The sequence below is a fragment of the Lithobates pipiens genome, unplaced genomic scaffold (genome assembly GCF_037356315.1).
Source record: "Lithobates pipiens isolate NorthernLeopardFrog02 unplaced genomic scaffold, aLitPip1_a1.2 Scaffold_8, whole genome shotgun sequence".
NCBI classification, from domain to species: Eukaryota; Metazoa; Chordata; class Amphibia; order Anura; family Ranidae; genus Lithobates; species Lithobates pipiens.
The window spans coordinates 17,121,405-17,148,330 of record NW_027507903.1 but is presented as its reverse complement, the minus strand read 5'-3'; the positions used below and the strand labels follow the sequence as shown (position 1 = coordinate 17,148,330).

The 26,926-nt window shown below is 45.4% G+C and overlaps 1 protein-coding gene across 2 annotated transcripts in view; it reads left to right on the top strand.

Moving 5' to 3' along the window:
- LOC143964516 (putative E3 SUMO-protein ligase RNF212) overlaps positions 1–26,926 on the top strand; it is a 75,832-nt gene that overhangs the window by 27,674 nt on the left and 21,232 nt on the right. For both annotated transcript variants that reach the window (XM_077474291.1, XM_077474290.1), the window contains 5 exons: positions 8,464–8,538; positions 12,566–12,622; positions 19,946–19,995; positions 22,186–22,250; positions 24,992–25,055. In XM_077474291.1, coding sequence (XP_077330417.1) covers positions 8,464–8,538; positions 12,566–12,622; positions 19,946–19,995; positions 22,186–22,250; positions 24,992–25,055 — 311 coding nt within the window. The remainder of the gene's footprint in view (positions 1–8,463; positions 8,539–12,565; positions 12,623–19,945; positions 19,996–22,185; positions 22,251–24,991; positions 25,056–26,926) is intronic.

The following is a 26,926-nucleotide window of genomic DNA, read 5'->3' as shown; positions in this document are numbered from 1 at the left end:
AAAGGGTTAACTAGCGGCAATCTGGGGGTTAAAACCATTATTGGGTAGTATATCGGGGTACCTAGCGATATAAAAACCTGGCGGTGAACCTAAAAAAATAACTAGCTACCTAGCGACACATGCAGCGATCAGAAAAATGATCGCTTAGTGACACTGGCAAAAGGGGGTGAAAGGGTTAACTAGCGGCAATCAGGGGGTTAAAACCATTATTGGGTAGTATATCGGGGTACCTAGCGCTATAAAAACCTGGCGGTGAACCTAAAAAAATAACTAGCTACCTAGCGACTGTAGCGACACTAATGCAGCGATCAGAAAAACGATCGCTTAGTGACACTGGAAAAAGGGGGTGGAAGGGTTAACTAGCGGCAATCTGGGGGTTAAAACCATTATTGGGTACTATATCGGGGTACCTAGCGATATAAAAACCTGGCGGTGAACCTAAAAAAATAACTAGCTACCTAGCGACACATGCAGCGATCAGAAAAATGATCGCTTAGTGACACTGGCAAAAGGGGGTGAAAGGGTTAACTCTAGGGGCAATCAGGGGGTTAAATCTTTATTGGGGGGTGATAGGGGGCTACCCTGGACCTAACACTAACTGTCCTGACAGTTTTTACTGTCACAACTGACACTGAATGCATTGATCAGTAAAGAAATGATCAATGCAATCAGTGACACTGTGACTGGGGGGGGAGGGGGGGCGGGGGGGGATCGGGGGGCGATCGGGGGGGGGGATCGGGGGGGGTTTGTGTGCCTGTGTGTACCTACATGTCAGTGTAGTGTTGGTGCACACTTACTTTTACTCTTCTCCTCGTAGTCCGGTCAAAAAGACCGCCCCGAGGAGAATGACATCACTTCCTCCTTCCTGTGTAAACAATACACAGGGGAGGAAGCTTCTCATTGGCCAGGAGCGATCCAGAGGGGGTGGCCGAAAACCAACGGCCATCCCCTCATCACGGAGCGCTCCTGGACCGAATCGGACCGCCGTAAACAGCGGGAGGGGGTCCGATCGGACCCCCCACCCGCTGGAAGGCAATCACGTAGATGTACGTGATTGTGCCTGCCTGTGCCATTGTGCTGACGTACAATGGCAATACGGCGGTCCTTAAGTGGTTAAAATCACTGCTCCCGCCAAAACGGTAGTTTTTAAAACTTTTTTTTGCAGTGACCCATGTCCCTTGAGGCAGGAGGCAGGTCGCCAAACCCTTTTTAGCACACTATCTTGCATATTAGCCGTTAAAATTAGCACTTTCCAATTCGAACGTTCGAGTCCCATAGACTTCAATGGGGTTCTAACGTTCGTACCGAACGCGGGGGTCGTTCGCAAGTTCTGGTGCGAACCGAACCGGGGGGTGTTCGGCTCATCCCTAGTCTCCTAAATGAAACTTATAAAAGATATAGTGAACCACTTCTCCCCCTCCTATTAGATACCCTGAATGTTGCAGTTGGATCTGGCAATCTTCCCCAATCCATGCACGAGGCAGTCATAGTGGTCATAGCCAAGCCTGGCAAGGACCCATTGCTGCCCGACTCAAATAGGCCCATTTCACTTATAAATTCAGACATTTAACTATCGACTAGGGGTCTGGCCACCAGACTGGCAGGGGTTGTATCAGGTCTGGTAGCTTTGGACCAGTCTGTTTTTTTTCCCGGCTCGGTCTACTGCCCTCAACATGCGTTGTTTGTTCCTGAATCTCCAGTTACCTGTGGATAACCCTGGAAATAGGGCGGTGTTCTCCCTTGATGCTGCCAAGGCCTTTCACAGTGTTGAGTGGAAATACCTTTGGGCAGTACTGAGAAAATTCAGGGTTGGAAAGACCTTTCTGGCTTGGGTGCAGCTCCTGTATGCAGCTCCCTGTGCTAGAATATGAATTAATGGGATCTTGCCTGGGGGGGTTTCCATTGCACAAAGGCACTAGGCAGGGGTGTCCACTTTTGCCCCTCCTTTTTGCCTTGGCATTGGAACCACTAGCGGCTATGTTCAGAACCTCATCGGACATTGTGGGGTTTCGTCGGGGGGAGAGGGAGGATAAAATCTCCCTCTACACAGATGACACTTTGATATATCTGGGGGATACAGTTGGTTCCTTGGAGGCTGTTATGCTTCTCATAGAGAGATTTGTGCAGTACTCTGGATTTACTATTAATTGGCATTAATTCTCCCTCCTATTGCTAGACCCCTAGATTCTCTCATACCGGACTGGGCGGCTCAGGTGGAAGTAGTTCACTCCTTTCGATATCTGGGTATTGAGGTGACTGGGAACCCTAGAGACTATATCTCATTAAACATGAAACCTATTCTACAAACATTCAAACATAAATGTGCTAGCTGGTGCAAGCTTCCTCTATCAGTTTCAGGAAGGGCAAATCTTATCAAAATGGTGTGGGCGCCGCAGCTATTTTATGTCCTTCATAACGCACCCATTTGGATATCTGGCTATTGGTTTGCTCGTATAGAGTCCCAATATAGAGCATTAATATGGAAGAATGGAGTGGCCTGCATTAAATTAGCTACCTTACAATACCCTAAAGATCAGGGAGGAATGGCTGTCCCGCATTCTTTCACCTATTTCTTGGCTGCACAACTGCAGCACTTTGCAGGGTGGGATTTATCAGTGGTAGCAGACCCCTCCTGGACCTTCTTTATTCACTCCCTTGTGTCCCAGATGGAGATGGGCCTCCCAGGGGGCTCCTCCAGCGTGTCCGACTGTCCACTTGCTCTGGAGACTCTGGAAGGAGTTGAAGAAGCACCTGGGCATTGAGGGCTTCCTGGACTGCACACCCATTTGGGGTAATAGGTCCTACACTGAATTCGAGAAACTGCTAGACCATTCCATCTGAAAAACTGTTGGGACCAAGTAGATGTTGCAGTTGTTTGATGGTGCGGTGGTGAAGTCCTTTCTTCAGTTGAACGGAGTTCCCCTCATTACCATATTTCTATTTTATTAATATTATTTATTATTATTTATTTTATGTATTTATTTATTTATTATTTATTTATTTTATTTACAACTGTGGCATGCCATGAGAATTCAAGGTAGATGCTCTGTCGTGCGCCTTGACAACTTTGACTTTCTTCCCTCTATCTTTGTTACTGTGAGTAAGAAGGGGATTATCTCTCGTATTTATACTTGCCTACTAGCCCATATTAAAGCTCCAGACCTGCTGCCCTGTAGGGAAAAGTGGGAAACTTTGATGTTGACCCTAAAGATGGGGATAGATGGGAACAGATTCTGGCGACTGATCCCCTAGTTTTCTGTCTCTGCGGCTCACAAGCTATCCCACTTGTTTATTCTCCATAGGGTGTATAGGACTCCAATACAATTGTACAAATGGGGAAGGGCAGACCCGCCCCCCCCTTCTTGTGTCTGAGGTTTCGGCTGCATCAGGGTACTCTGATTCCACTTTCTTTTGGAAATTCCCTAAATTAGTACGCTACTGTAATGAGGTCACCGAGACCATTAATAAAGTTTACCACTTACAGTTGCCAGTGGATCCGATTACTTGTCTGTTGGGTGGTCTTGAGGAGGAGCTCTATCCTCCTACCTATGTTGTCTTGATTCGATTGTTTTATCTTGCTAGAAAGTTGATTGCGAGGTTCTGGCTCTCTGCTGGAGTACCCACGTCTGCCCAATGGATACAACAGGTGAATACAATACTTGCTAGGAAAAAAAAATGCATACCAGCACAGAAATGTGGCTGGCAAATTTACCAGAATATGTCAGGAATGGCTGGAGAACCCGTTCAATTAGTTGTCACCAGACTGCTCCAGGTCTAGGTATGAAAGCAAGAGTACGTGGCTCTTGAATTTCCGGTCAGGTATGGAGATACAGATTGGCACTTTACCTAATGTGGATGCTGCTTTGGGAGTCACTTTCCTGTTTGGGACGCCATTCTCTCCTTGCACATTTACGGATGGTACACATGTCAAGGGATGTCTGTTCTCAGATATCCGAGTTATTGTTTGTTCGTTTGTTTAAACATTAGTTACTATATATGATATTACATTTGTTGTGCAACTGGTTTTATTCTACCTCAATGTATCACATTGTACATAATACTTTTAGTACACTATGCCCTTTTATAATTGTATGTACCTTGGCTAACTTTATGCACAGTAAAATATTTCTTTCTGATTAAAAAAAAAAAAAAAAAAAAATAGAATTACTTTTTTACTCCTGTGACCCACAGTCAGCTGATGGGGCAGAGCTGAACCAGGCTCTTAAAGGATCTTGACAATATTGTTGGGGTCTACCCCGTTGCCCGATTGACAGCTGGCTCCACCTTTCAGCACCTGGGCAAGAGCCAGTGCCAGCTGTGCCTGGCCCCTCCCTGGCACTCCAGTGAGCACAGGAGGAGCAAAGCGGAGAGCGGTAACTGACAGTCACTGCTCTCTGATCTGAGAAGACAGAGTACTGAGTAGTCATGTGAACGCTCAGGTCTTAAAGTCGGTGAGGGACAGCTGTAGTATCATATAAATGCTGCAGCATGAAGGTGAGCATGGGTGTTTTTTTTTTTTTTTTTTTTAAAGCCCATATGTCTCCTGTTACTTGACTTTCTGGGTCATCTTTGTCTGTGGTCTTCTCCTGGTGGTGGGTAGTCCTCAATAATGCAAAGAACATAAGGATTTCAGGGGTTCCCCATGCATTATTATACTGTGAACAACGATGGGTGTCTTTCAACTCGGAAGACGAGGGACATCTTGTTATGAAGAAGAGTTACAGCTTTGGACAGATCTGGATTAAGGGCTAATTCATACCACCATCCCTACATTCAGCGTGCTTTTCCACATGCATGCTTACATGTGCTTTGCATTTGAAATGCATTCCATTATATATATATATAAATTTTTTTTTTTTTTTTTTTTTACTTAAAAAGTTTTTTTTAAACCCTTCACCCTGTTTTTTTTTTTTTTTATGTTGCTCTCCCCTGCCTCCTCCCCCTTTCCTATAACAGAATTGCAAACAATATTTTTTCCCCTTAAAGTCTAAGTCCTTGGATTTCGACATCACTCTTCCCAGGAGGAAGCTTGTGGGCTCTCATGCATGCACAGAAACTGCATGGATGTCTGCCAGTGGTGTATCTACACATGCGGGGTCCATCACATGTGCAGACACACCACAGGAGTCTACCAGGTCCCGTTGACCTGGCACAGATCCCTGTGGTGTGTCTGCTACACATGCGCTGGAAAAGTGGAAACTAATTCAAGGTGGCAGCGCCAGAGATGAGGCGCATAGGGAGAACTTTCCCTACAAGCAAGACAATGCTGGATTCCATTGTCTAGTATGTATGTTTTTTTTCGCCTTTACACAGGGACCATTTTTAGCATTTAAAAATATTATTTTTGATAGTAAGAGTAGAGTTTTTCTTTAACCACTTGCCAACCAGCATTGTACCAGTACATTACTGGATTGGAAGGGTGATATCTTGGTCACCGCTGCAACTGCAAGAAGCCACTGGATTACTTTTACAAGTTGCAGAAAGGGGTCCCACCCCCTCCCGCTGCTTTTGTCAGGCTCTCCTATGCAATCAGGGAGTCCGGTAAGAATGCAACCAGCGGCATCCTGTTCCTGGGACACAGTGAGAGGAACTGATGTTGTTCCTCCCAACCAGAAGCAATGAGATTTCATCTATTATTATTATTATTATACAGGATTTATATAGCGCCAACAGTTTGCGCAGAGCTTTACAATGTTAGGGCAGACAGTACAGTTACAATACAGTTCAACACAGGAGGGATCAGAGGGCCCTGCTTTTTAGAGCTTACAATCTAGGAGGGAGGGTCGAGTAAAACAAAAGGGTGAAAACTGAGGGGGATGATCTAATGAAGAAAATTTAAAGTACAGTTGTTAGGTGGAGGCAGGGTAGGCTTCTCTGAAGAGAAACATTTTCAAGGTTCGCCTAAAAGTGGACAGATTTGGAGATAGTCTGACAGATTGCGGTAGGGAATTCCAGAGGATGGGAGAGGCTCGGGAGAAGTCCTGGAGGCGAGCATGGGAGGTGGTGACGAGGGAGCTAGAGAGCAGGAGGTCTTGGGAGGAACAAAGAATCCAAGTAGGTTGGTATTTTGAGATTAGGCTAGGGATGTAGCTGGGGGCAGAGTTGTGGATGGCTTTGTAAGTTATTGTTAGTATTTTGAATTTAAGTTGTTGGGTGAATGGCAGCCAATGGAGGGATCGGCAGAGAGGGGTAGCAGACACTGAGCGGTTTGTAAGGTGGATGAGTCTGGCAGCAGCATTCATGATGGACTGAAGGCTATTTAAAGGTAAGCCAATGAGGAGGAAATTGCAGTATTCGAGGCGAGAGATAACCAGGGAGTGAATCAAGAGCTTTGTGGTTTCATTGGTTAGGAAGGGACGTAGTTTGGAGATGTTGCTGAGGTTGAGGGGGCAAGCTTTGGAAAGGGATTTGATGTGTGGCCAAAAGGAGAGTTCAGAATCCAGGATAACACCTAGCACCCTGGCATGTGGGGATGGGTAGATGGTTGTGCCATTGCAAGAGGGATGTCCCAAAGCTTTTGATAATGCTGCACTTTGATGATAAAACGCGTCAAGCCTGAAGTCACATCCAGCACGGACGTTAAAAACGCGCTGGTCTGCAGACCACGTTATTCAACAGATACCGATAGCTGCATGGGGACATTTTTTTACCAAAGATTTTTATTAAAGCTGTACACACCTTTTAAAGGAGCTATTACTATAAGATGCCTTAGCCGAATAAAGGTTTTTAAAGGATCTTACACTATGAGGAGACCTCTGTTTGTATATTCCATTCCCGCACACCCCGGATTTTGAATGCCACCATAGGAGGCCAACCCATACAGTGGAAGGGTCCAGAGATAATCGTAGAGGGATAGGTTCCCCCCTCAAGAAACCTAAAGCACAGATGACTCTTCTTGCCATACGGCAGAGGAGTCCAACCATCTGGTGGAATTACAATCACCTTTGGAGCACGGAGCACCAAGCACTTTGTCTTGCTATGTTTGCACATATCATCACGAGTCACTTTACCATTTAAATGAAGTCACTATTATTAGATAATAAAGTAACATTAGAGTTATTAATTCATAGCTTGCTACTCAGTCACGATTGTCATTTTGGATATTCACCAGTGTATTTATTGAATAAGTACATAGCTTTCATTAGGTAGATGTGGGGTGGGGTAAGCGCTGTTTAGTTCATGTTAGATATCTATTCACTCGGCATAACATCATCTTTTATATTTTGCCAATCCAGTGGGTGTTATATTGTGTTTTTGTGCATTAAAATTTCACGAAAGTGTATTTGTTCCAAAAAAATTGCATTTGAAGAACCTCTGAGCAACAACCGTGTAACGTAAAAAAAATTGCAACTGTGGTGCACGCGACTTCTCAGTTTCCTGAGCCATTGTAATGGTGCAGGAAGTTTAGGTAATTCTCTTGCAAAGGGCATTTTATTTAGTATTGTATTATCCTTTATTGATAAACCATTAGATATTATCGGAGAGCAGGCTGACATTGTTTAGCTTTTTCTGCATGTATAAATATGTAGAATGGCAATCACTCATTTGGTGTCTAGAGCAGTATTTCTCAAATGGTCTAAAATGGGGTCCCCTCCTTCGCATCAGAGTCCCCAATCAATCTAGGAGCCACCTCATTATCCCCCCCCCTTCACATCAGAGTACTTAGCCCACTCCCTTTCACATTAGAGTTCTCAGTCCCCAACCTTTCACATTCGAGCTCTCAGTCCTCCACCTTTCACATTCGAGCTCTCAGTCCTCCACCTTTCACATTCGAGCTCTCAGTCCTCCACCTTTCACATTCGAGCTCTCAGTCCTCCACCTTTCACATTCGAGCTCTCAGTCCTCCACTTTTCACATTCGAGTTCTCAGTCCTCCACCTTTCACATTCGAGCTCAGAGTTCCCCCACCTTTCACATTCGAGCTCTCAGTCCTCCACCTTTCACATTCAAGCTCTCAGTCCTCCACCTTTCACATTCAAGCTCTCAGTCCTCCACCTTTCACATTCGAGTTTTCAGTCCTCCACCTTTCACATTAACATTCTGAGTCCCCCCTCCCCTTACCCCTTCACATGAATGTTGCCAGTCTGTTCCCCCCCTCCCCCACCTCTTTCACATTAAAGTTCTCAGTCCCCCCTTTAAAATCAGAGTCCTCAGAACCCACTCCCCCCATCATTCACATGTCTCCTACCTTCCAGTCTTCACCACATCACGGGTGTGTCAGCCTGGCAGTGGGTGAAAGGCAAAGGTCTAGACAGAGACAGACTTCCATTCCCCTCTGACAGCTGGGACTGCTTTGAATACCCCCCGGATTAGCGCCTGCACCATCCAAAGGCACGACGCTGTGCAAAATTAGGTTTGAGAAAAACTGGCCTAGGATTTAGTTTTGTAAGCTTGGTTAATGTGCTGCTGCATCCTCTATAAAAATATAACAGAATGGGCATGATGCCTGTTTCCACCTTCACAGACAAACCCGGATATCAAAATGCTTTTTATGGACATTAAGGTGCTTTGCAGCAACTACTCTAAGGAGTTCACACAGGTAAGTTGGATTTCACAAATCTGTTCATATCAGTTATTTAAATATACATAATCTTGGTATCTGAAATCACTGGAATGCATGCCTAAAACGTATCTATAGTCAAAACCTTTTCAGTTTTTATTTTAGTTTTGGATAGATTGGGGAAAGGTTAGAACCCCTGTCTGGATTTACTACTATCCGATGCTCTGTTAATGAGATTTCCCCTCACTTTCTGTTCTTTCTTTTACCAGATGGGAAGTAAAGGAAAATCTGCAACAAGGAAACAGACAATTAGAAGCTGGAAGGGGCTCTAGAATTCCCTTTCTTAAAGCAGAGTTCCGCCTTGGGGAACAAAAAAATTTAAAGTCAGCAGCTACAAATACTGCAGCTGCTGACTTTTACTATATGGACACTTTCCTGTCCAAGAAGCCCGCGATGTCAGCACCCCAGCCGATCTTCGGATCGAATGTCGTGTGCAGCCGCCGCCATTCCATGTAAGGGAACCCGGAAGTGAAGCCTTTTCGGCTTCATGGACGGTTCCCTTCGGCGCTTTCTGATTGGCCCGGCAGCGGAAGAAGAGGGAGGGGGCATTCCGGCAGATTGGGCCACGGCCCGGTTTCCCGGAAGTGGGGAAGGGGACCTGTCAAAAACGGATCCCCATTCCCCCCTCCCCCCTGAAAGGTGCCAAATGTGACACCGGAGGGGGGGGGGATGACAATTAAGCAGAAGTTCCACTTTTGGGTGGAACTCAGTTTTAACATAAAGCCCAACTCCAGGCAAATAAAAAAGTATTGCTGGCAGTGGAGCTGTGCCCGCGCTGCAGAGTTTAATTGCTTGTTAATGCTTAGGGAAACAATGCGGCCCTTTTCAAATGGGTAGACCGATTAGGTCCCCCTGTCAGTTTTTTTAGGCTGACCTGATCAGACCATCCATTGTACCCAATGTAGCGGCGGACACCTGCCAAAAAGCCGATCCTATCTGCTAAAAACAGACAGTTGGGATCCGTTCCCCATCCGTCTAGCACAGGGGTCTCCAAACTATGTCCCCACAGTTGTTCAGGAACTACAATTCCCATCATGCCTAGTCATGTCTGTGAATGTCAGAGTTTTACAATCCCTCATGGGACGTGTAGTTCAGCAACAGCTGGAGGGCCGTGGTTTTGAGATCCCTGCTCTAGCGGATTGGAGCAGATGGCCATTGGGTAAAAACGCACAGGCGGTCCATTTACATCCCAGCAGCCCATAGAAGACAGTGGGCTGTGTCCACTCTGCATAAGCTCATAGTTACGTACTTAGTCTGGTTAAAAAAAAAAGACACAAGCCAATCTAGTTCAACCAATAAAAGGGAAAATAAATATATATATATATATATATATATATATATATATATATATATAATCTCATACAATGCTATATACACAATCCTATACCCACAGTTGATCCAGAGGAAGGCGAAAACCCCAGCAAAGCATGATCCAATTTGCTCCAGCAGGGGAAGAATTCCTTCCTGATCCCCCAAAAGGCAATCGGATAATCCCTGAATCGACTTTACCTATAAATGTCAGTACACAGTTTTATGAAAGAATCCAGGCTTTTTAAAAGCAATCTACTGAGCTGGCCTGAACCACCTCAGAAGGCTCTTACTGTGAAAATGTGGAACAGACTCCCACAAGAGCTGCATAATCTGTCCACTGATCCCATGTGAAAGGGGTCTAAAAGGAGATATACTTAACCGATCCTCCTGGTCCCCGCAGCATCTGCACTCCCGCACTCCACCTGTTTAGGATCCTAATGTCATCAAGACCAGTGCAGGGTCCAAAGCCCTGCACTGTATATGAGGATGCTGAAGTCCCCCGATGGATCATGGGGGTGTGCTGCATGCTGGAGGAGCAGAGGGTCAGGTCGTTATTAACTATTACAGGTTAAAGTGGTTGTAAACCCTTACAAACCACTTTGACCTACAGGTAAGCCTAGATTAAGGCTTACCTGTAGGTCCAAGAAATATCTCCCAAACCTATACGGTTTAGGAGATATTTGCCCGAAGACAGCCACCGCTGTCTACGGCACATGCGCCGTAGACAGCGGCGCGCAGGCACACTGAGCGTGGCATCGTCGATCACGAAGATGCCGCGCAATGCCACGCGTCTCGGCTCCCGTGCGCATGCGCGGGAGTGACGTCATCGCTGCTCCAACGAATCACAGCGCCGGAGCAGCGAGACCCACGGAGACCCACCAAAAAGATGGACGCTCGGAACTACAGTGGACAGCGGTGACTTCGCTGGCTCCTGTGTCAGGTAAGTGACACATAATGGGCTACTATGCGATGCATAGTAGTCCATTATGCTTTGCCTTTGCAGGGATTGAAAGAGGAAGTAAACTCATCAGGGTTTACTTCCTCTTTAATTAGGATACTATTAACCCTTGCAGTGTGAGCACAGCCCCACATAAAAGGATATTATTTTATTTGCTCGGAGTTGGGCTTTAAAAAAAACATTCTGTATTGCTGTTCCAGAACTTCCTTTACTCCCTCTCTGGTAAAAGGTTGTCCCCAGGACAGTGAGTAGGAGAAAATCTGTCGAAGGGCCAGTTCACACCATGTGTCTGCAATAACACACGTAATACTGCAATGCGCATTAAGTGTGCTGGTAAGATGCGTGTGTCAGAAACCATGAATCAGACTGAGACAGAAGTACAGTTAAATCACACTTGATTTATAATAATAATAATAAAAGGTAAACAGAGTAAACTTAGTCAAAACATAGCCAGAGTTCAGGAACCAGAACGGATAGTCAGACAAGCCAAAACGTCAGAGAGCCAGAAGGAATGTCAGCCAAGCAAGTCTTTAACAGGAACACAGGTGAGAATACTGCAGCTGCTGACTTTTATAATAAGGACTCTTACCTGTCCAGGGCACCCACGATGTCGGCACCCGAGGCCGAACCGTCCCTCGTTCCTTGGATGCTATGACTAAGCACCGTGTTTGGTGTGAAACATGTCAACGGCTGTGCAGTTAGTCTGTACATTAGCCTGGATGCTATGATTTTAATCATATTTTTATGCAATAAAGTTGAATACTTTGGAGTGCGGCTATCCAGCTACATTTTTTCATTTTGATTCCTGTTGCAAACAGAGCCGGCACCCTGTGGATTGTTGAGACAGCTGCTTTGGGAAAGGTCATTACTTTGGAGTGGTAATCTTTTTGTATCCTTGGATGCTGCCGCCGCCATCTTCGGTAAGGGAATCAAGAAATGAAGCGTTGCAGCTTCACTTCCCGGGTTCCCTACTGCGCATGTGCGAGTCGCGCTGCTCAATCCGAATGGTCCCTGCTGTCTCTGGGACCTGTGTGTGTCCCAGCGGACAGCGCAGTGGGGCGGGAAGAGGCGTAGACTCCCGTGGGAGTCTATGCCTGGAAGTGGGTGCAAATACCTTTCTTAGACAGGTATCTGCAACCCCCCTCCCCCCTGAAAGGTGCCAAATGTGAGGAGGGGAGGGTTCCAAAAAGCTTTAAGTAGGTAGGACCGATGAGCAGAATCATCACTAGGTGAGTCACTGTGGAGAGATAGGAGCTAGCAATTAGCCGACAGCTGAGCGGCCAGCTCAGAGAAAGAAGGGCTGGGCGCAGCCCTGACAGTGTGTCATGCATTCTAAATGGCACACAATGGATGGCTTGCTCTCAGCTGATGTCACAGAGGCTCCGGGCTATTGAAGAATCCCAACCATATTGTCGGGATCCACCCATCTGTCTGATTGAAAGCTGCCTCTGCCCCCTTGCCCTGGTGGAGCCAGCTGTGCCCACCCCCTCTTCTGCATGGCCTGCTAGTGAGCACTAATCTCCAGTCTGAGCAGACCAGTCACATGATCACTGACTTGAGTATGTATGTTTATTTATTTTTTAATAGCCCCAAACTTCTCCTTTTAAATCTATGAAAAATAATTAAAAAAAAGTATGACATGGGGGTGCTGGAATTTTATCTCTGTATGACAGGGCCTTGGCTAGAAGAATCCTTGCAATATTTGTTTCAGTTTGTAACATAAATATTAATTTGCAGGTATTAGAGTTTCAGGATAGCCATAGACGCAGGTTGCTAGCACATTACAAAGGAAAGGTAAGTCCCAGCACAGGCTGTGTAACAGACAATGTTTACGGTGCTTACTGTCTCTAGCAATGAAATATTAAGCAAACTTAATTATATTTTAGGCTTCTGTAAAGGCAATTTTTCAAGTAACTACTCATTCGCTAAATGCTAAAAATACCAGTCAGTGGGGGTGCTTATAAAGGACAGCTGTTATGAAAAGTTTATTTAGATGTCTGCCTATTGCCCACCATTTTGCTTTGTAACATGCAGAGTGCAGAATTCAGGAGCACTCTACGTACAGAGTGCAGAGTTCAGGAGTGTGCTACATACAAAGTGCAGAGTTCAAATGTGCACTATGTACATAGTGGAGAGTTCAGGGGTATGTTATATACAGAGTGTAGGGTTCAAGTGTGCACTATGTACATAGTGCAGAGTTCAGGGGTGTGTTACATACAGAGTGCAGGGTTCAAGGGTGCATTATATACAGATTGTAGAGTTTAGCTCTCTTCCACCACTCCTTCCCTCTACATCCACATCTCCCATCCACCTCTCCTCAGCTCTGACCTCTGTACACACTCCTTCCCCCACTGCCCTCATTTTCTCCCCCCTCCCATTAAAAGCTCCACCATCCTTCACATATCTTACCATTGCTAGTGTATTAATCTGTACCACCCGGCCAGCTCTATAAACTCCTCGCAAACTGTAGGCGGCACTCTGCAGCAAGATCATCCCGTCTGTGATGGTACTGTACCCAGAGCATCTCCATTTTCCTCGTCACCACCCTCCACTCAGTGGGAGCTGCTGGGAGACAAGCTGTCACTGGTAAATATAAAGGCAACGTTTGTGTTTACAAGTGACAGTGGTGAGCGAGGAGCAGAAGGCCAGAGAGGGGGGTAGCGGAACGGCGCTCCGCCAAGTTTCAGCTAAAAAAAAAAGGCCTGAGAACATGAAAATGTAAATGTATTGGGCCCACCTGTATGCCATTGCCCTTTTTGTTATATGCTTCTAGATTAAAAATGTTGTAATCCTTTTTTTTTTTTCTCCTTTTTGTATCAATATTTTTGGAGAAATTGGGTAAAGTTTTCTGTGTTGTAGAAACAAAGAGCAAAGGAAATGACCAAAGTACATTTAGGTCCATTATAATGTGCCTCATAATGATTTTCTAGTTAATTGACTAGTGATTTTCTTTAGTAAAGCTGACCCTCACCCAGCAAAAGCTCATCCTCTTTCTTCCCCCAGGCTCAAACACATTTTCAGCTTATTTTTCTTTCCAGGGAGCTGGTAACTTTTTTTGACAGGTACCTGCTCCTACTTCCTCAATCCTTGCCTAGGCGAGGACAATGTCCGTTTGACAGGACCACTCTTACTGCACTATCGTGCCTCACATATGTGCAATGGGGAACCAGCTGTGGGACATCAGAAAGCGACAGCCGGCTCCCATATTCAAGCTGGTAGTGCCGAATTACCAATGCCCATCAAAGAATCAACTGGAGTGAAGGACATGGCTGGACTCTCCATGGTGTCATGGTCTGGGATCAGGCTTGGAGGGCAGTGGCTATAGCAGTAAAGGTTCACTCAGTAATCAGCTGGATAAATGCAGAAGCAGATCACCCAAGGCACGGTGTTAACGCACTCCTTGCTCTTCATCAGAGCTCCTGATGGTGGAGATGGGTTTTGCTGCATGCTAACACCAGATCGCTGTCCTCTGGATAGCCTCACCAGGTAGATAGCAAGCAAAGGTCAGGTAGCAGGTAGAGAACAAGCAAGAAGCATAGTCGATGTACAAACCAAAAGGCCTGTAGTGAGTAGTAGCTGGCTGGGAACAGGCGGAAGCATAGTCGATGAATAAGCCAAAGTCAGTAACGAGTAGTAGCTGGCTTAAATGGGGTGGAAGCGTAGTTGATGAACAAGCCAAGGTTGGTAATGAGTAGTAGCTGGCTTGGATAGGGTGGAAGTGTAGCTGTTCAACAAGCCAAGGCCAGTAACAAGTAGTAGCTGACTTGGATTAGGTGGAAGCCTAGTCATCTTAGAAGCCAAAAGTTTGGTAACGAGTAGTAGCTGGCTTGGAACAGGTGGAAATATAGTTGATGAATGAGCAAGGCTGGAAACGAGTAGTAGCTGGCTGGAATCGGGCAGAAGAGTATTCAATGAAAAAGCCAAGGATTGGTATGGAAAGATAAGGACAACAGTAAGCCCTTGTACACACGGTCAGATATTCCGATGGGAAATGTCCGATCGGACCCTGTTGTCGGATAATCCGACAGTGTGTGGGCTCCATCGGACTGTTTCCGTCGGAATATCCGACGGACCAAGTTTTAGAGCTGGGCTATAAAACTTTCCAACAACATGATCCGATCAGACTTTGTCCAATCGTTTGTAGAGAATTCCGATCGGACAAAGTGCCACGCATGCTCAGATCAAATTCCTAGACGAAAGCTATTGGCTACTAGCCTGAACGTAGTCCCGTCGTAACAAAATAACGTCATCACATTCTGAGCGATCAGATTCTCCGACAACTTTGTCCGACCGTGTGTATGCAACACAAGTTTCGGACAAAATCCATCAGACAAAATCCGACGGATTTTGTTGTCGGAATGTCCGACCGTGTGTATGGGGGCTAAGATATAGGTTGGAGAGAGCACGATGGTCTTGCAAATAAGATGTGCAAAGACATTGCCTAAACAGGAAATGGGAGAAGCAAAAAGCTCAAGGTTCAACAGAGTCAAGGTAGAAAGCAGGAATCGCCAAGGCATCAGACTGGGAGGTGGCACAGTAAATAGAGCCACAGCCAGACAACCACATCCCAGGTTTCAGATCTAGATCCTGACCTATGGGCTGATATCTGTTTCCTAAAAGTTGGCAGCTACCATATTTGTAGCTGTTGACCTATTTTTTTATGTATTTTTTACAAACAAGCTGAAGTTTCTAAGTACAGACATACATACAGTAATGCAGACAAATTCCACATACAGATAGGACAATATAGGATTAGCATTGTAGCAAGAGTGTGGAGTCATTTTGAGAAATCCTTGAGGTTTTCAAAGTGGACACAACAGTTAATACTCTACCATAACCCACCATCCGCTGCATGCAACCTGGGCCAGCCTGTTCATGAGGAATTACTGTCTTCCTTTTTCATTGCAAAACATCTAGCCAGCTATTCCCTGGTGATTTACATAAATAGACTTTTTAAAGCATTGTGTGATGCAAACTTTCCTTAATTGAGAGGTAAACTTTGATTTACCAATGGAATTTACCAAAGATTTGGAGCAATGTCCCTCTGTCCCTCATTCCTCCTCATTTGTCTAGGGTTGCCACCTTTTTTTTACGTCAAACCCGAACACTTTAGCTGCGCACGGCAATTTTTTTTTTTTTATAGTATAAACTATACATCTATTTTGCTACTAAATAACATTTCTAATCATATGAAGTTAAGAACAAGAGTCCCCCTTTACATCAGAGTCCACAGAGTTCCCCTTTTACATCTGAACTCACAGAGTTCCCTTTCACTGTAAGGGAGAACTCTGCAGGCTCTGATGTAAGGAGAACTCTGGGGCCTCTGATGTAAGGGAGAACTCTGGGGCCTCTGATGTAAGGGAGAACTCTGCAGGCTCTGCTGTAAGGGAGAACTCTGCAGGCTCTGCTGTAAGGGAGAACTCTGCAGGCTCTGCTGTAAGGGAGAACTCTGCGGACTCTGCTGTAAGGGAGAACTCTGCGGACTCTGATGTAAGGGAGAACTCTGCGGACTCTGATGTAAGGGAGAACTCTGCGGACTCTGCTGTAAGGGAGAACTCTGCGGACTCTGCTGTAAGGGAGAACTCTGCGGACTCTGCTGTAAGGGAGAACTCTGGGGACTCTGCTGTAAGGGAGAACTCTGGGGACTCTGCTGTAAGGGAGAACTCTGGGGACTCTGCTGTAAGGGAGAACTCTGGGGACTCTGCTGTAAGGGAGAACTCTGGGGACTCTGCTGTAAGGGAGAACTCTGGGGACTCTGCTGTAAGGGAGAACTCTGGGGACTCTGCTGTAAGGGAGAACTCTGGGGACTCTGCTGTAAGGGAGAACTCTGGGGACTCTGCTGTAAGGGAGAACTCTGGGGACTCTGCTGTAAGGGAGAACTCTGGGGACTCTGCTGTAAGGGAGAACTCTGGGGACTCTGCTGTAAGGGAGAACTCTGGGGACTCTGCTGTAAGGGAGAACTCTGGGGACTCTGCTGTAAGGGAGAACTCTGGGGACTCTGCTGTAAGGGAGAACTCTGGGGACTCTGCTGTAAGGGAGAACTCTGGGGACTCTGCTGTAAGGGAGAACTCTGGGGACTCTGCTGTAAGGGAGAACTCTGGGGACTCTGCTGTAAGGGAGAACTCTGGGGACTCTGCTGTAAGGGAGAACTCTGGGGACTCTGCTGTAAGGGAGAACTCTGGGGACTCTGCTGTAAGGGAGAACTCTGGGGACTCTGATGTAAGGGAGAACTCTGGGGACTCTGATGTAAGGGAGAACTCTGGGGACTCTGCTGTAAGGGAGAACTCTGGGGACTCTGCTGTAAGGGAGAACTCTGGGGACTCTGCTGTAAGGGAGAACTCTGGGGACTCTGATGTAAGGGAGAACTTTGTGGACTCTGCTGTAAGGGAGAACTCTGGGGACTCTGCTGCAAGGGAGAACTCTGGGGACTCTGCTGTAAGGGAGAACTCTGGGGACTCTGCTGCAAGGGAGAACTCTGGGGACTCTAATGTAAGGGAGGACTCTGACATAAGGGCTGCTCTGGGAACCCTGATTTAAGTGGGAACACTGAGAACTCTGATGTACGGAGAGGACTCTGATATAAGGGGAAAAACTGTGGCATCTGGTGTAAAGGGGAACTGTGATGTTAGGGGTGCTCTGAGAACCCTAATTTACCTTAGTGTACTGGCAGTAAAGAGAAGGGGGGAGACTTCAGTCACAGACAGGGATGGATGGTGAGCTCACTCACCCCTTGGCAGTCAGCACCTCTCATCCAGATGTATCTGAGACTGCTAGACTTCAAATTCCCACCCCCAACTTACTTTCCTTTTCTGAGGCACATCACCGGGGATTGGAGTGTGGGCAGACACAGAGGGGTAGGGGTGGGGGGAAGAGGTGCAGATCGAGCCCTCTCTCCTCTCCCGTCTGCGTGTTTGGAGAGGGGTTGTTAGTGTTGGCTTTGGGCAGTGTGAAAGAGTGTAACAGACACTCTCAGCTTAGACAACTGCAGCCAGCAACCCTGCTGGGAAGCCATAGTCCAGTCTAAATAATGTGTCCGGGTTTCAAGCAGTCTGAAACCCGGACACATGATTCCAAACCTGAACTGTCCGGGTGAATCCTGGACAGGTGGCAACCCTACATTTGTCCCTCATTTTGGTCTGATCTATATAGATGTATATTAAATGCATGTTTTCTCTTTCAAAAAGTGTTTCCGAGTGCTAAACCTTTCATCAAAATTCTAAATTGTTGCATTTTTGTAAATCTTAAAAGCCAATATAAAGGAATAATAGTGGTAAAAAAAAAGCCCTTGTGGTTTTGATCTTTTTTTCAGTTAATTCTCCTTTAAGGGGGTGTGGCAGGGGGCAGGTCCTATGCCTACATACATTTTATTAGTAGGTGTCCCTCATTCCCATCTCACAATGTTGGGAGGTATGTACTGCTGATGAGAAAAGTATTAGCAGTGCTAAAATAATAGCATTTTCCATGTTCTGTGTACTGTGGGTGACCAGATATAGTGAAGACAGGGGCCTGTGTTTAGTAACACTTTAAAGCCTAAAGCCCTGTACACACCATACGAACATGGGAAGTAAAATTTCCTCCGAACGATCTGACGATTTTCGGATCGTTAGTATGGTGCTTTTGAAACCCAATTCAGATTTTTTTTTCGTACGCTAAAAGTTGAATGTGCAAACTATAAAATTTTTGTCGGATGTGAACACAACGTCTGATTTTCGTTGAATTAGTACGGTTTTCGTCCGAAAGAAAGCGTAAGGGCAAGACTACGCATGCCCAGAAACTTAAAAATACATACAAAACTGTTCAACACATTATGTCACTTCTGAAGTTGTATTCTGTCATACGAGGATTTTCGTATGGTGGGTAACCTCTTCACTTTCAGCGTGAGACTAGCATGCAACAAAAAACGGACCACGGTCGTCTGAAAATCTGACTGTGTGTACGAGGCTTAAGTTTAGCCAAAAAATGTTGGCTGCAAATTTAGTTGAATTATTCCATCCATTCCCCCCCCCCCTACCCCCACTGCTGTAATCATCCAGTGCCCAGGGGCGGACTGACCATTCGGCCACTCGGGCACTGCCCGAGGGCCCCGTGCCACTAGGGGGCCCCATTAGGGTTGCCAGCTTCAGTAAAACCAGGGAAAGTATGTAAAAAAGTAGGGACATCTGTCTCTGAAATGTCCCTTACCGACATCCTTTTGATCTAAAAATCCAAAGATTATAGCTTCCCCACCTCTCCAGTACCTTCTCAGCCAATAGAAACATGGCTGTGTATAATGTGTGATTGTATACTGTGTGTGTGTGTTTGTGTATACTGTGTGGCCCCATAATGTCTGATTGCCCAGGGTCCCCATGAGTTGTCAGTCTGCCCCTGTCAATGCCATAGGGGTTAAAGCGGAGGTCCACCCTAAAGTGGACCTTCCGCTCATCGGAACCCTCCCCCCCCCCTCCGGCGCCACAATTTGCACCTTTCAGGGGGGGAGGGGGCTGCAGATACCTGTACAGTACAGGTATCTGCACCCACTTCCGGGATAGCTCTCTGCGGAAAGGGGCGTTTCCGCAAGTGCCCGCCCCTTTCCGCAAGTGCCCCGCTGCCTGCTGGGAAACACACAGATCCCAGAGGCAGCGGGGACCGTCCTTATTGCTCAGCGCGACTCGCGCATGCGCAGTAGGGAACCGGGAAATGAAGCCGAAAGGCTCCATTTCCTGATTCCCATACCCAAGATGGCGGCGGCAGCGCCCGAGAGACAATCTAGAGATCGGCTTCGGGTGCCGACATCGCGGGCGCGCTGGACAGGTAAGTGTCACTATTTTAAAAGTCAGCAGCTGCAGTATTTGTAGCTGCTGGCTTTTAAAAAAAAAAAAAAAAAACGCGGAGTCCCGGCGGACTCCCGCTTTAATAGAGCCTAAGGACTTGTCATGTATACTCATCAAGAGTGCCAACCCTTTACGTCTATTTCCTCTATTTGTAGAAGCTGTACTATAGTTTCCATGAATGAAATGTGATCTGTGAATGGAGGAATTTCTCAATACAACAATAATTCCTTTGTAGGACAAAGCAGCACGCCCAATGTAATGTACAATGTATATTCAGTTTAATGTGTAAATCTGTAAATATTTTTAGAAAGCAAAGTTGGAAGAGACAGTGAAAGAATTGACCCAACAATTACAAAGGTAATTATTTTAACCTGCTCCTCTCAAGAACTAAGCTTAATTTAAAGTTCTGTGCATGGTTACATTAAATTTTTAATTTTTTTAAAGTGATGTTAAAATAAAATTCAAGTATGTGTTCCTGAATTATTATTAAACCCAAAAACATAAAATGTAACTGCTTATCAATCCTAAGATGTGGTGGCTGCTTTTATTTATTTTTTTGGATTTTTTCCACTTAATTTTCACCTGGTGAACCGGCCATTAACACTTTGGTGTCTCCACTCTGGATGGAGGGGTAACAGAGACACCTTTGGACAGCAGCATTGTCAGTCTGGGAGGAGGAGAGTGTTAGATGGACTTGGCTAACAAATTAAAGCTGAACTCCAGCTAACACTTTTTAACCTGTTAAGGACCACCCGGCGCATATATACTGCGTCAGGGCGACCCTCCTATGTGAAATCACACACCTGTACGTGATTTTGTGCATAGGGCCTGGAGTGCGTGCGAGCGCGCCAACCAGCGACACGCTCGTGAGCCAACCAGCGGGTCCAGTGGACGCAATGTCCGCAGGGATTGGCCGATTGTTCTCAGGAGAGGCAAACTGATCTGGGGGTGTCATTAACTTTGTATTGACACCAGCAGCGGTTCGCAGAGGGCAGTGTAAACCACCGGCGATTCAGGTGCCATGCGGGAACCCATACTGGATTCAGAGGGTTTCCCGCATCGCACCAGTGTGAGCCTGAAAGAATGCTGTGGTATCTGCCTCCACCGGCTTGTCTTCTTCCCGTAGTTCATCTTGGTGCCATCTCTTCCCCAGGTAAGCGACGCACGCGAATCCAACCATCCACATGATGTAAAAGAAAACGTAATTCATCAGACCACCTTCTTCCATTGCTCTATATTCCATTTCTGATGCTCACATGCCCATTGTAGGCAATTTTGGCTGTAGACATGGGTCAGCATGTGCACCCTGATGGGTCTGCAACTACACAGCCCCATACACAACAACCTGTAATGCTCTGTGTGTTCTGACCAGGGGCGTTGCTAGGTCTACAAAAGATCTGGAGCTAGAGCCCATAGCAGTGTAGTAAAGAAAGTCATACACTTGGGCGGGCATACACATGTATATAATATACGTACGTAAGTGTGTGTGTATATATATCCCCATAGAGCCCCCACACTTACATCAGGGTCCCCGGAGAGCCCCCCTCCCCTTGGGGACCCCTGCAGAGACTCAAGGCTATCAGCCCCAAATTTGGGGCTATAGCCCCAAAAGCCACCCCCTAGCAACGCCACAGGTTCTCACACCCTTCTATCAGAACCAGCATTAATTTTTTCAGCAATTTGAGCTCCAGTAGTTCTCCTATTGGAAAGGAATACACAGGCCAGCCTCCCCCCCCCCCCCCCCCCCCACTTGCCTCAATGTGCCTTGGTCGCCCATGACCCTGTCACCAGTTCACCGGTTTTCCTTCCTTGGACCACTTTTGCTCAGTCCTGACCACTGCAGACTGGGAATATCCCTCAAGAGCTGCATTTGTAGCGTTGCTCTGACCCTTTTTTATTCTCTAGGGTGTCTGAAAAAAAAAATATATATAGTGTATGGGGGTTCTAAGTAATTTTCTTGCAAAAAATAATTATTTTAACTTGTAAACAACAAGTGTCACAAAGAGGCTTGGTCCTTAAGTAGTTAAATACTTACACTTGCCCATGATTTCAGCTTTCAATACAACAACTTCAGGGACAACATGTTCGCTTGCTGCCTAATATATCCCACACACTTTCAGGTGCTATTGTCACGAGATAATGAGTATAATTCATGTTACCGTTCTGTGGTCATAATGTTATGACTGATGTATTTGTTCCACATTGTCAGCTGCTTCCTTCCTCACCTCCCTATGCTTTACCATCTCCAGTATTTATGAGTACTATGCGTTTAACTTTTATGAGTCCTGTGTCCATTGATTGTAGCTTTTATGTGTAGCGTAATAAAGATGTGAGTAAAGGAACAGCAGCCCCATCTGTATTATGAAAGAATGCAATATATCGGATGTTAGCACCATTGATTGAAATTGCCAGGGGAGATTGGGAATGTCAGGTTTACTAGTACAATTCCAAGTTTTCTACTTTGCAATGCCATAGTACCCTGTGATGACTATACCTTTGATTTCTGATTTAGAATAAATAAATGGTTTTCTTTTTTTTAAATTATAGCATAAGATCTTCTCAGTCATATAATCAGTTGCCACCTTCAAGTGCATTACTGGATTTTGGTACTGGTAAGTAAATTTGACCAAACAGAACAATGTGCAGCTTACTAACATTGTACAGAGGGGCAGTATGTCCTGCGGAAATGAACACGGTACTATGGGAGAAAAAAAAAAGTCCACAATATGGAAATTATAGCAATATCAGTCAACTAAGATGTACCCAACAAATCTGCATGCACTGCATTTATTCTTGGGACAATGAGACAGAACAATGCAGGATTGGATGAAAATTTTCAGTCCTAACTAATCATGGGGCCCTTTAAGGGAGATGCCATAGAGATATCTGCTGTAGTCATTCCTGCATAAGGTTACAGTCAGATGAGTGATTAGCACACCCGGAGATTTCCAGCGTCAGGAATGACAGGTGTGTCTGTGGCCGCTAAGCCCATATAAAACAATCACAGGCTGGAGGCAGCCGCAGCTATTCATTTTCCGAGGGGAAGAGTATTCTATTTTCCAGGGGAAAAGATGATTTCAATTCCCAGGCAAAGAGCTGTCCATTTTCCAGGTGAAAAAGTATTCAATTTCCCAAGCGAAGAGTGTTCTATGTTTCAGGGGAAGTGTATTCCATTTTTAAGGAGGGAAGTATTCCATTTTCTGATGGAAGAGTGTTCCATTTTCCAGGGAAAGAGCCGTCCATTTTCCAGGTGAAAAAGTATTTGATTTCCCAAGCAAAATGTGTTCTATGTTCAAGGGGAAGAGTATTCCATTTTACAAGTAAAGAGTATTCCATTTTACAGGGAAAGAATTCACTGATTCCATTTTACAGGGAAAGAGTATTCAATTTTTGGGGGGGAAAGTATTCCATTTTCCGGTGAACGAGTTTTCCATTTTCCAAGGGCAGAGTATTCCATACTTCAGGGAAAGAGCATTCTGTTTTTTGGGGCAAGAGTATTCCATTTTCCAAGGGAAGAGCATGGCCTTTTCCTGGGGATAAATATTCAATTTTTGAAGGAAAGAATATTTAATTCTATTAATAAGGAAAGAATTTAAATATTTAATAAGGAAAAGAATATTTAATTCTCTGGGGGAAAAGTAAGTATTAAAAAAAGTAAGATAAGTATTCCATTTTCCAAGGGAAGAATATTTAATTCTCTGGGGGAAAAGTATTCCATTTTCTAGGGGAAAAGTATTCCATTTTCTAGGGGAAAAGTATTCCATTTTCTAGGGGAAGAGTATTCCATTTTCCAGGGAAAGAATATTCATTTTTTGGGGGGAAAAGTGTTCCATTTTCCGGTTTAAGAGTTTTCCATTTTCCAAGGGAAGAGTATTCTATTTTCTGGGGCAAGAGTATTCCATTTTCCAAGGGAAGAGCTTTTTATTTTCCTGGGGATAAGTATTCAATTTTTTAAGGAAAGAGTATTCCATTTTCCAGGGGAAGAATATTTCATTTTCTGGGGAAAGAGCATTGTATTTTCCGGGGGAATAGTATTCAATTTCCCAAGGGAAGAGCATTCCATTTTTCAGGGGAAGAGCATTGCTTGTTCTGTGGGAAAAGTATTCAATTTTCCAATGGAAGAGTATTCCATTAAGAGTATTCCATTTTCCAGGGAAAGAGTATTCCATTTTCCAGGGGAAGAGTATTCCATTTTCCAAAGGAAGAGCATTGCGTGTTTCGTGGGAAAAGTGTTCAATTTTCTGGGGCAAGAGTATTCCATTTTCCAGGGGAAGAGTATTCCATTTTCCAGGGGAAGAGTATTTCATTTTCTAATGAAAAAGTGAAGAACTTTTAAAATGTAGGAATCATGGCGTAAGCCCACTCCTCCCCCTCTCTCCCTGTGGAAAAAATTGGTGAACGACAGCCTGCCTCTCTACAAGGACTGCTATGTTAATAGAGGTTGCCCGCAAAAATATGACAAGGTCTGGTCCAGCTGGCTGGCGGATGCCTCCACGGCCTCAGACCCATAGCCTACTTAACGCATTTTCGTTTGTAAATGAATAGGAATATGCACTAGTGGAAATGTTGTATGTCTGAGTAGCATGGTTTAGTCCTGAGTCATCCTACTGCACATGGAGTCGGCTCTTTGTGGCCGGTGAGATGCCTTGAATTCTCCGACATGTTTTTTTATGTAATGCACTGTCTTATATTGCAACTCTTTACACGTCACGCCTGTAACACTAATCGTGACCAATGTATGTGTTTTTGTTTTTGTTTTTGTCTGTCTTGTTTTGCTTTTGGTTACTTGTTCACTGTCTGAAATTCCAATAAACAGATTTGCAAAAAAAAAAAAAAAATGTAGGAATCATATCATTTTTAGTATTTCCTATAAAGGCGTGTAAGAGGTGTTTTCTGTTATGCCGCGTACACACGACCGGACTTTTCAACATCAAAAGTCTGACGGAATGATTCCGGCAGACCATTCGATCGTGTGTGGGCTGCAGCGGACTTTTGATTTGCAAAAGTCTGACAGACTTTAGAAATGGAACATGTTTCAAATTTTTCCGAAAGAACTCCGCCGGACCCAGTTCCTACCGAGAAATCCGCTTGTGTGTGTGCTAGTCCGACGGACAAGAACCGATGCGAGGGCAGCTATTGGCTACTGGCTATGAACTTCCTTATTCTAGTCCAGTTGTACGTCATCACATTCGAATCCGTCGGACTTTGGTGTGATTGTGTGTGGCCAAGTCCGTTCGTTCGGAAAGTCCGTCAGAACTCTGTCAGAACTCCGTCGAAAGTCTGTCGGACCTAAGTCTGGTCGTGTGTACGCGGCATTAGTCATTACTCTTCTTTTTCCCTTCTTCACTTTCAGAAAACCATCGCGCATTTTCTCCTTATTCTCATCCTGTATCATCACAACGACCAAATGTCAGACCGTAAGTACAGTGCATTGATTGATTTGGGGAAACACTGCAGGGTCCTTTAATGCTAGTAGATCACAATAAAATTACTTTTTATGCAAAAAAAATTCTTAGCCACAGTGTGAATGCCCACTCTTAGGCCATGCAAATAAAAAGCACTAGGAGCCATCTCATACTCCTCTAAGCTTCCACATTTACCATCTACTGTATATTGGACCTAAAGGGCAAAAGTGTTTGTAAAAAAAAGTCTCCCGGCTGCCAGATCCTAGCAGGTTGCATGTCGGGCACTGCTAAATATTTTCTCCCCTTACATGCAAGCCCAAGATTACTTTGTTAGCTCAAGTGATGGTCAGCAATCCCAGATCTTATTGGATGCAATGTTCTCTCCTTCCCCTGAACTAGCTTCCTTCTATCACAATGTCCAAGGGGAACTAACCGCCCCATAGTCATGATTAAAGTGTTCACCTTTTCTGAAAAAAGGTAAACTAACACTGACCTTACAACCTCCTCCACTCCCCTTGTCCTGTTGTACTTACCTCCAGGAAAGCTGAGCTGTCATTACCCATGCAGCAGGTCTACCGGTCCATAGATTTGAAATCCCTTGTACTCTAAGCAGTGCTTCTGGGATGCAGCAGAGCGATTCACTGTGCAGGAGCTGACCAATCAGAATCACTCTGGTCCATCCGGGAGGCACTGCACATGGAAGACAGAAAAGAGTTGAGATAGAGAGGACTAGGAGTGGACCAACAACCCTGTGTACAATATACAGAGAGCAAGGTTCCCCCTTGTGGGATTTTAAAGGCTCTGGTGGTGATATATCACCAACAAACAGTATGCGTGATATGTATAAAAATATAAATTTATTATAGTATATACAATTCAAAAATAAATGACGAACAATAGATAATTGATAAGAAAAGCGTGGCTAATACAATTACACACGAACATGACACAGTGGCTAAATGCTGTAAGCGGTCCTAGGACACCACATGGTAGAGATGGAGTCAGGGCTGGACTGGGACAGAAATTTGGCCCTGGACTTCACTCAGACTGGCCCACTTACATTTTGAGTGTCCCATCAGCACCCCCTTACAACATAGTGTCCCATCACCAGTCCCCTTACAACATAGTGTCCCATCAGCACCCCTTACAACAGAGTGTCCCATTACCAGCCCCCTTACGTCAGAGTGTCCCATGAGCAGCCCCCTTACGTCAGAGTGTCCCATGAGCAGCCCCCTTACATCAGAGTGTCCCATCACCAGCCCCCTTACATCAGGGTGTCCCATCACCAGCCCCCTTACATCAGGGTGTCCCATCACCAGCCCCCTTACATCAGAGTGGCCCACTGAGCCATCGGCCCACCGGGAAACTCCCGGTAGTCCCAATGGCCAGTACATGCCTGGATGGAGTGCAGGCTCCACATCCAACGTGTTTCAGAATTTGCTTCCTCCTTCAGGGGTCTGTCAATGGATGAAAGCATTCGTACTAAAAATGCAAATGGATAAAGTTTAAACAAATGCAGCATATCAAGACATGAACAGTATGGCCTTTGTCTATTATGGAACCAAGCCCAAAAACAGACATGTTGACGATAGAAAATCGCATATTAGCCACATAGGGTATGCAAATTTAAAAACAACCAGATCCAGCCAGGGGTAACCTATGCGCCAAAACCACTCACCATCACTGGAGATCAACAAAAGGACGGCCAGCGAGGCCAGAACGACGGAACAAGCCCAGCAGGGCTGATATGCAGCAGAGAGGTCCTTAGATTCTGAGTGGCGTGGCTGATAAACAAAAAAAGCAGGTATATGTATAAGTGATATGAAACAACATATTTAAGCTGTAGAAACATAACAAGAACAAGAATACTGCTTGCAAAGATA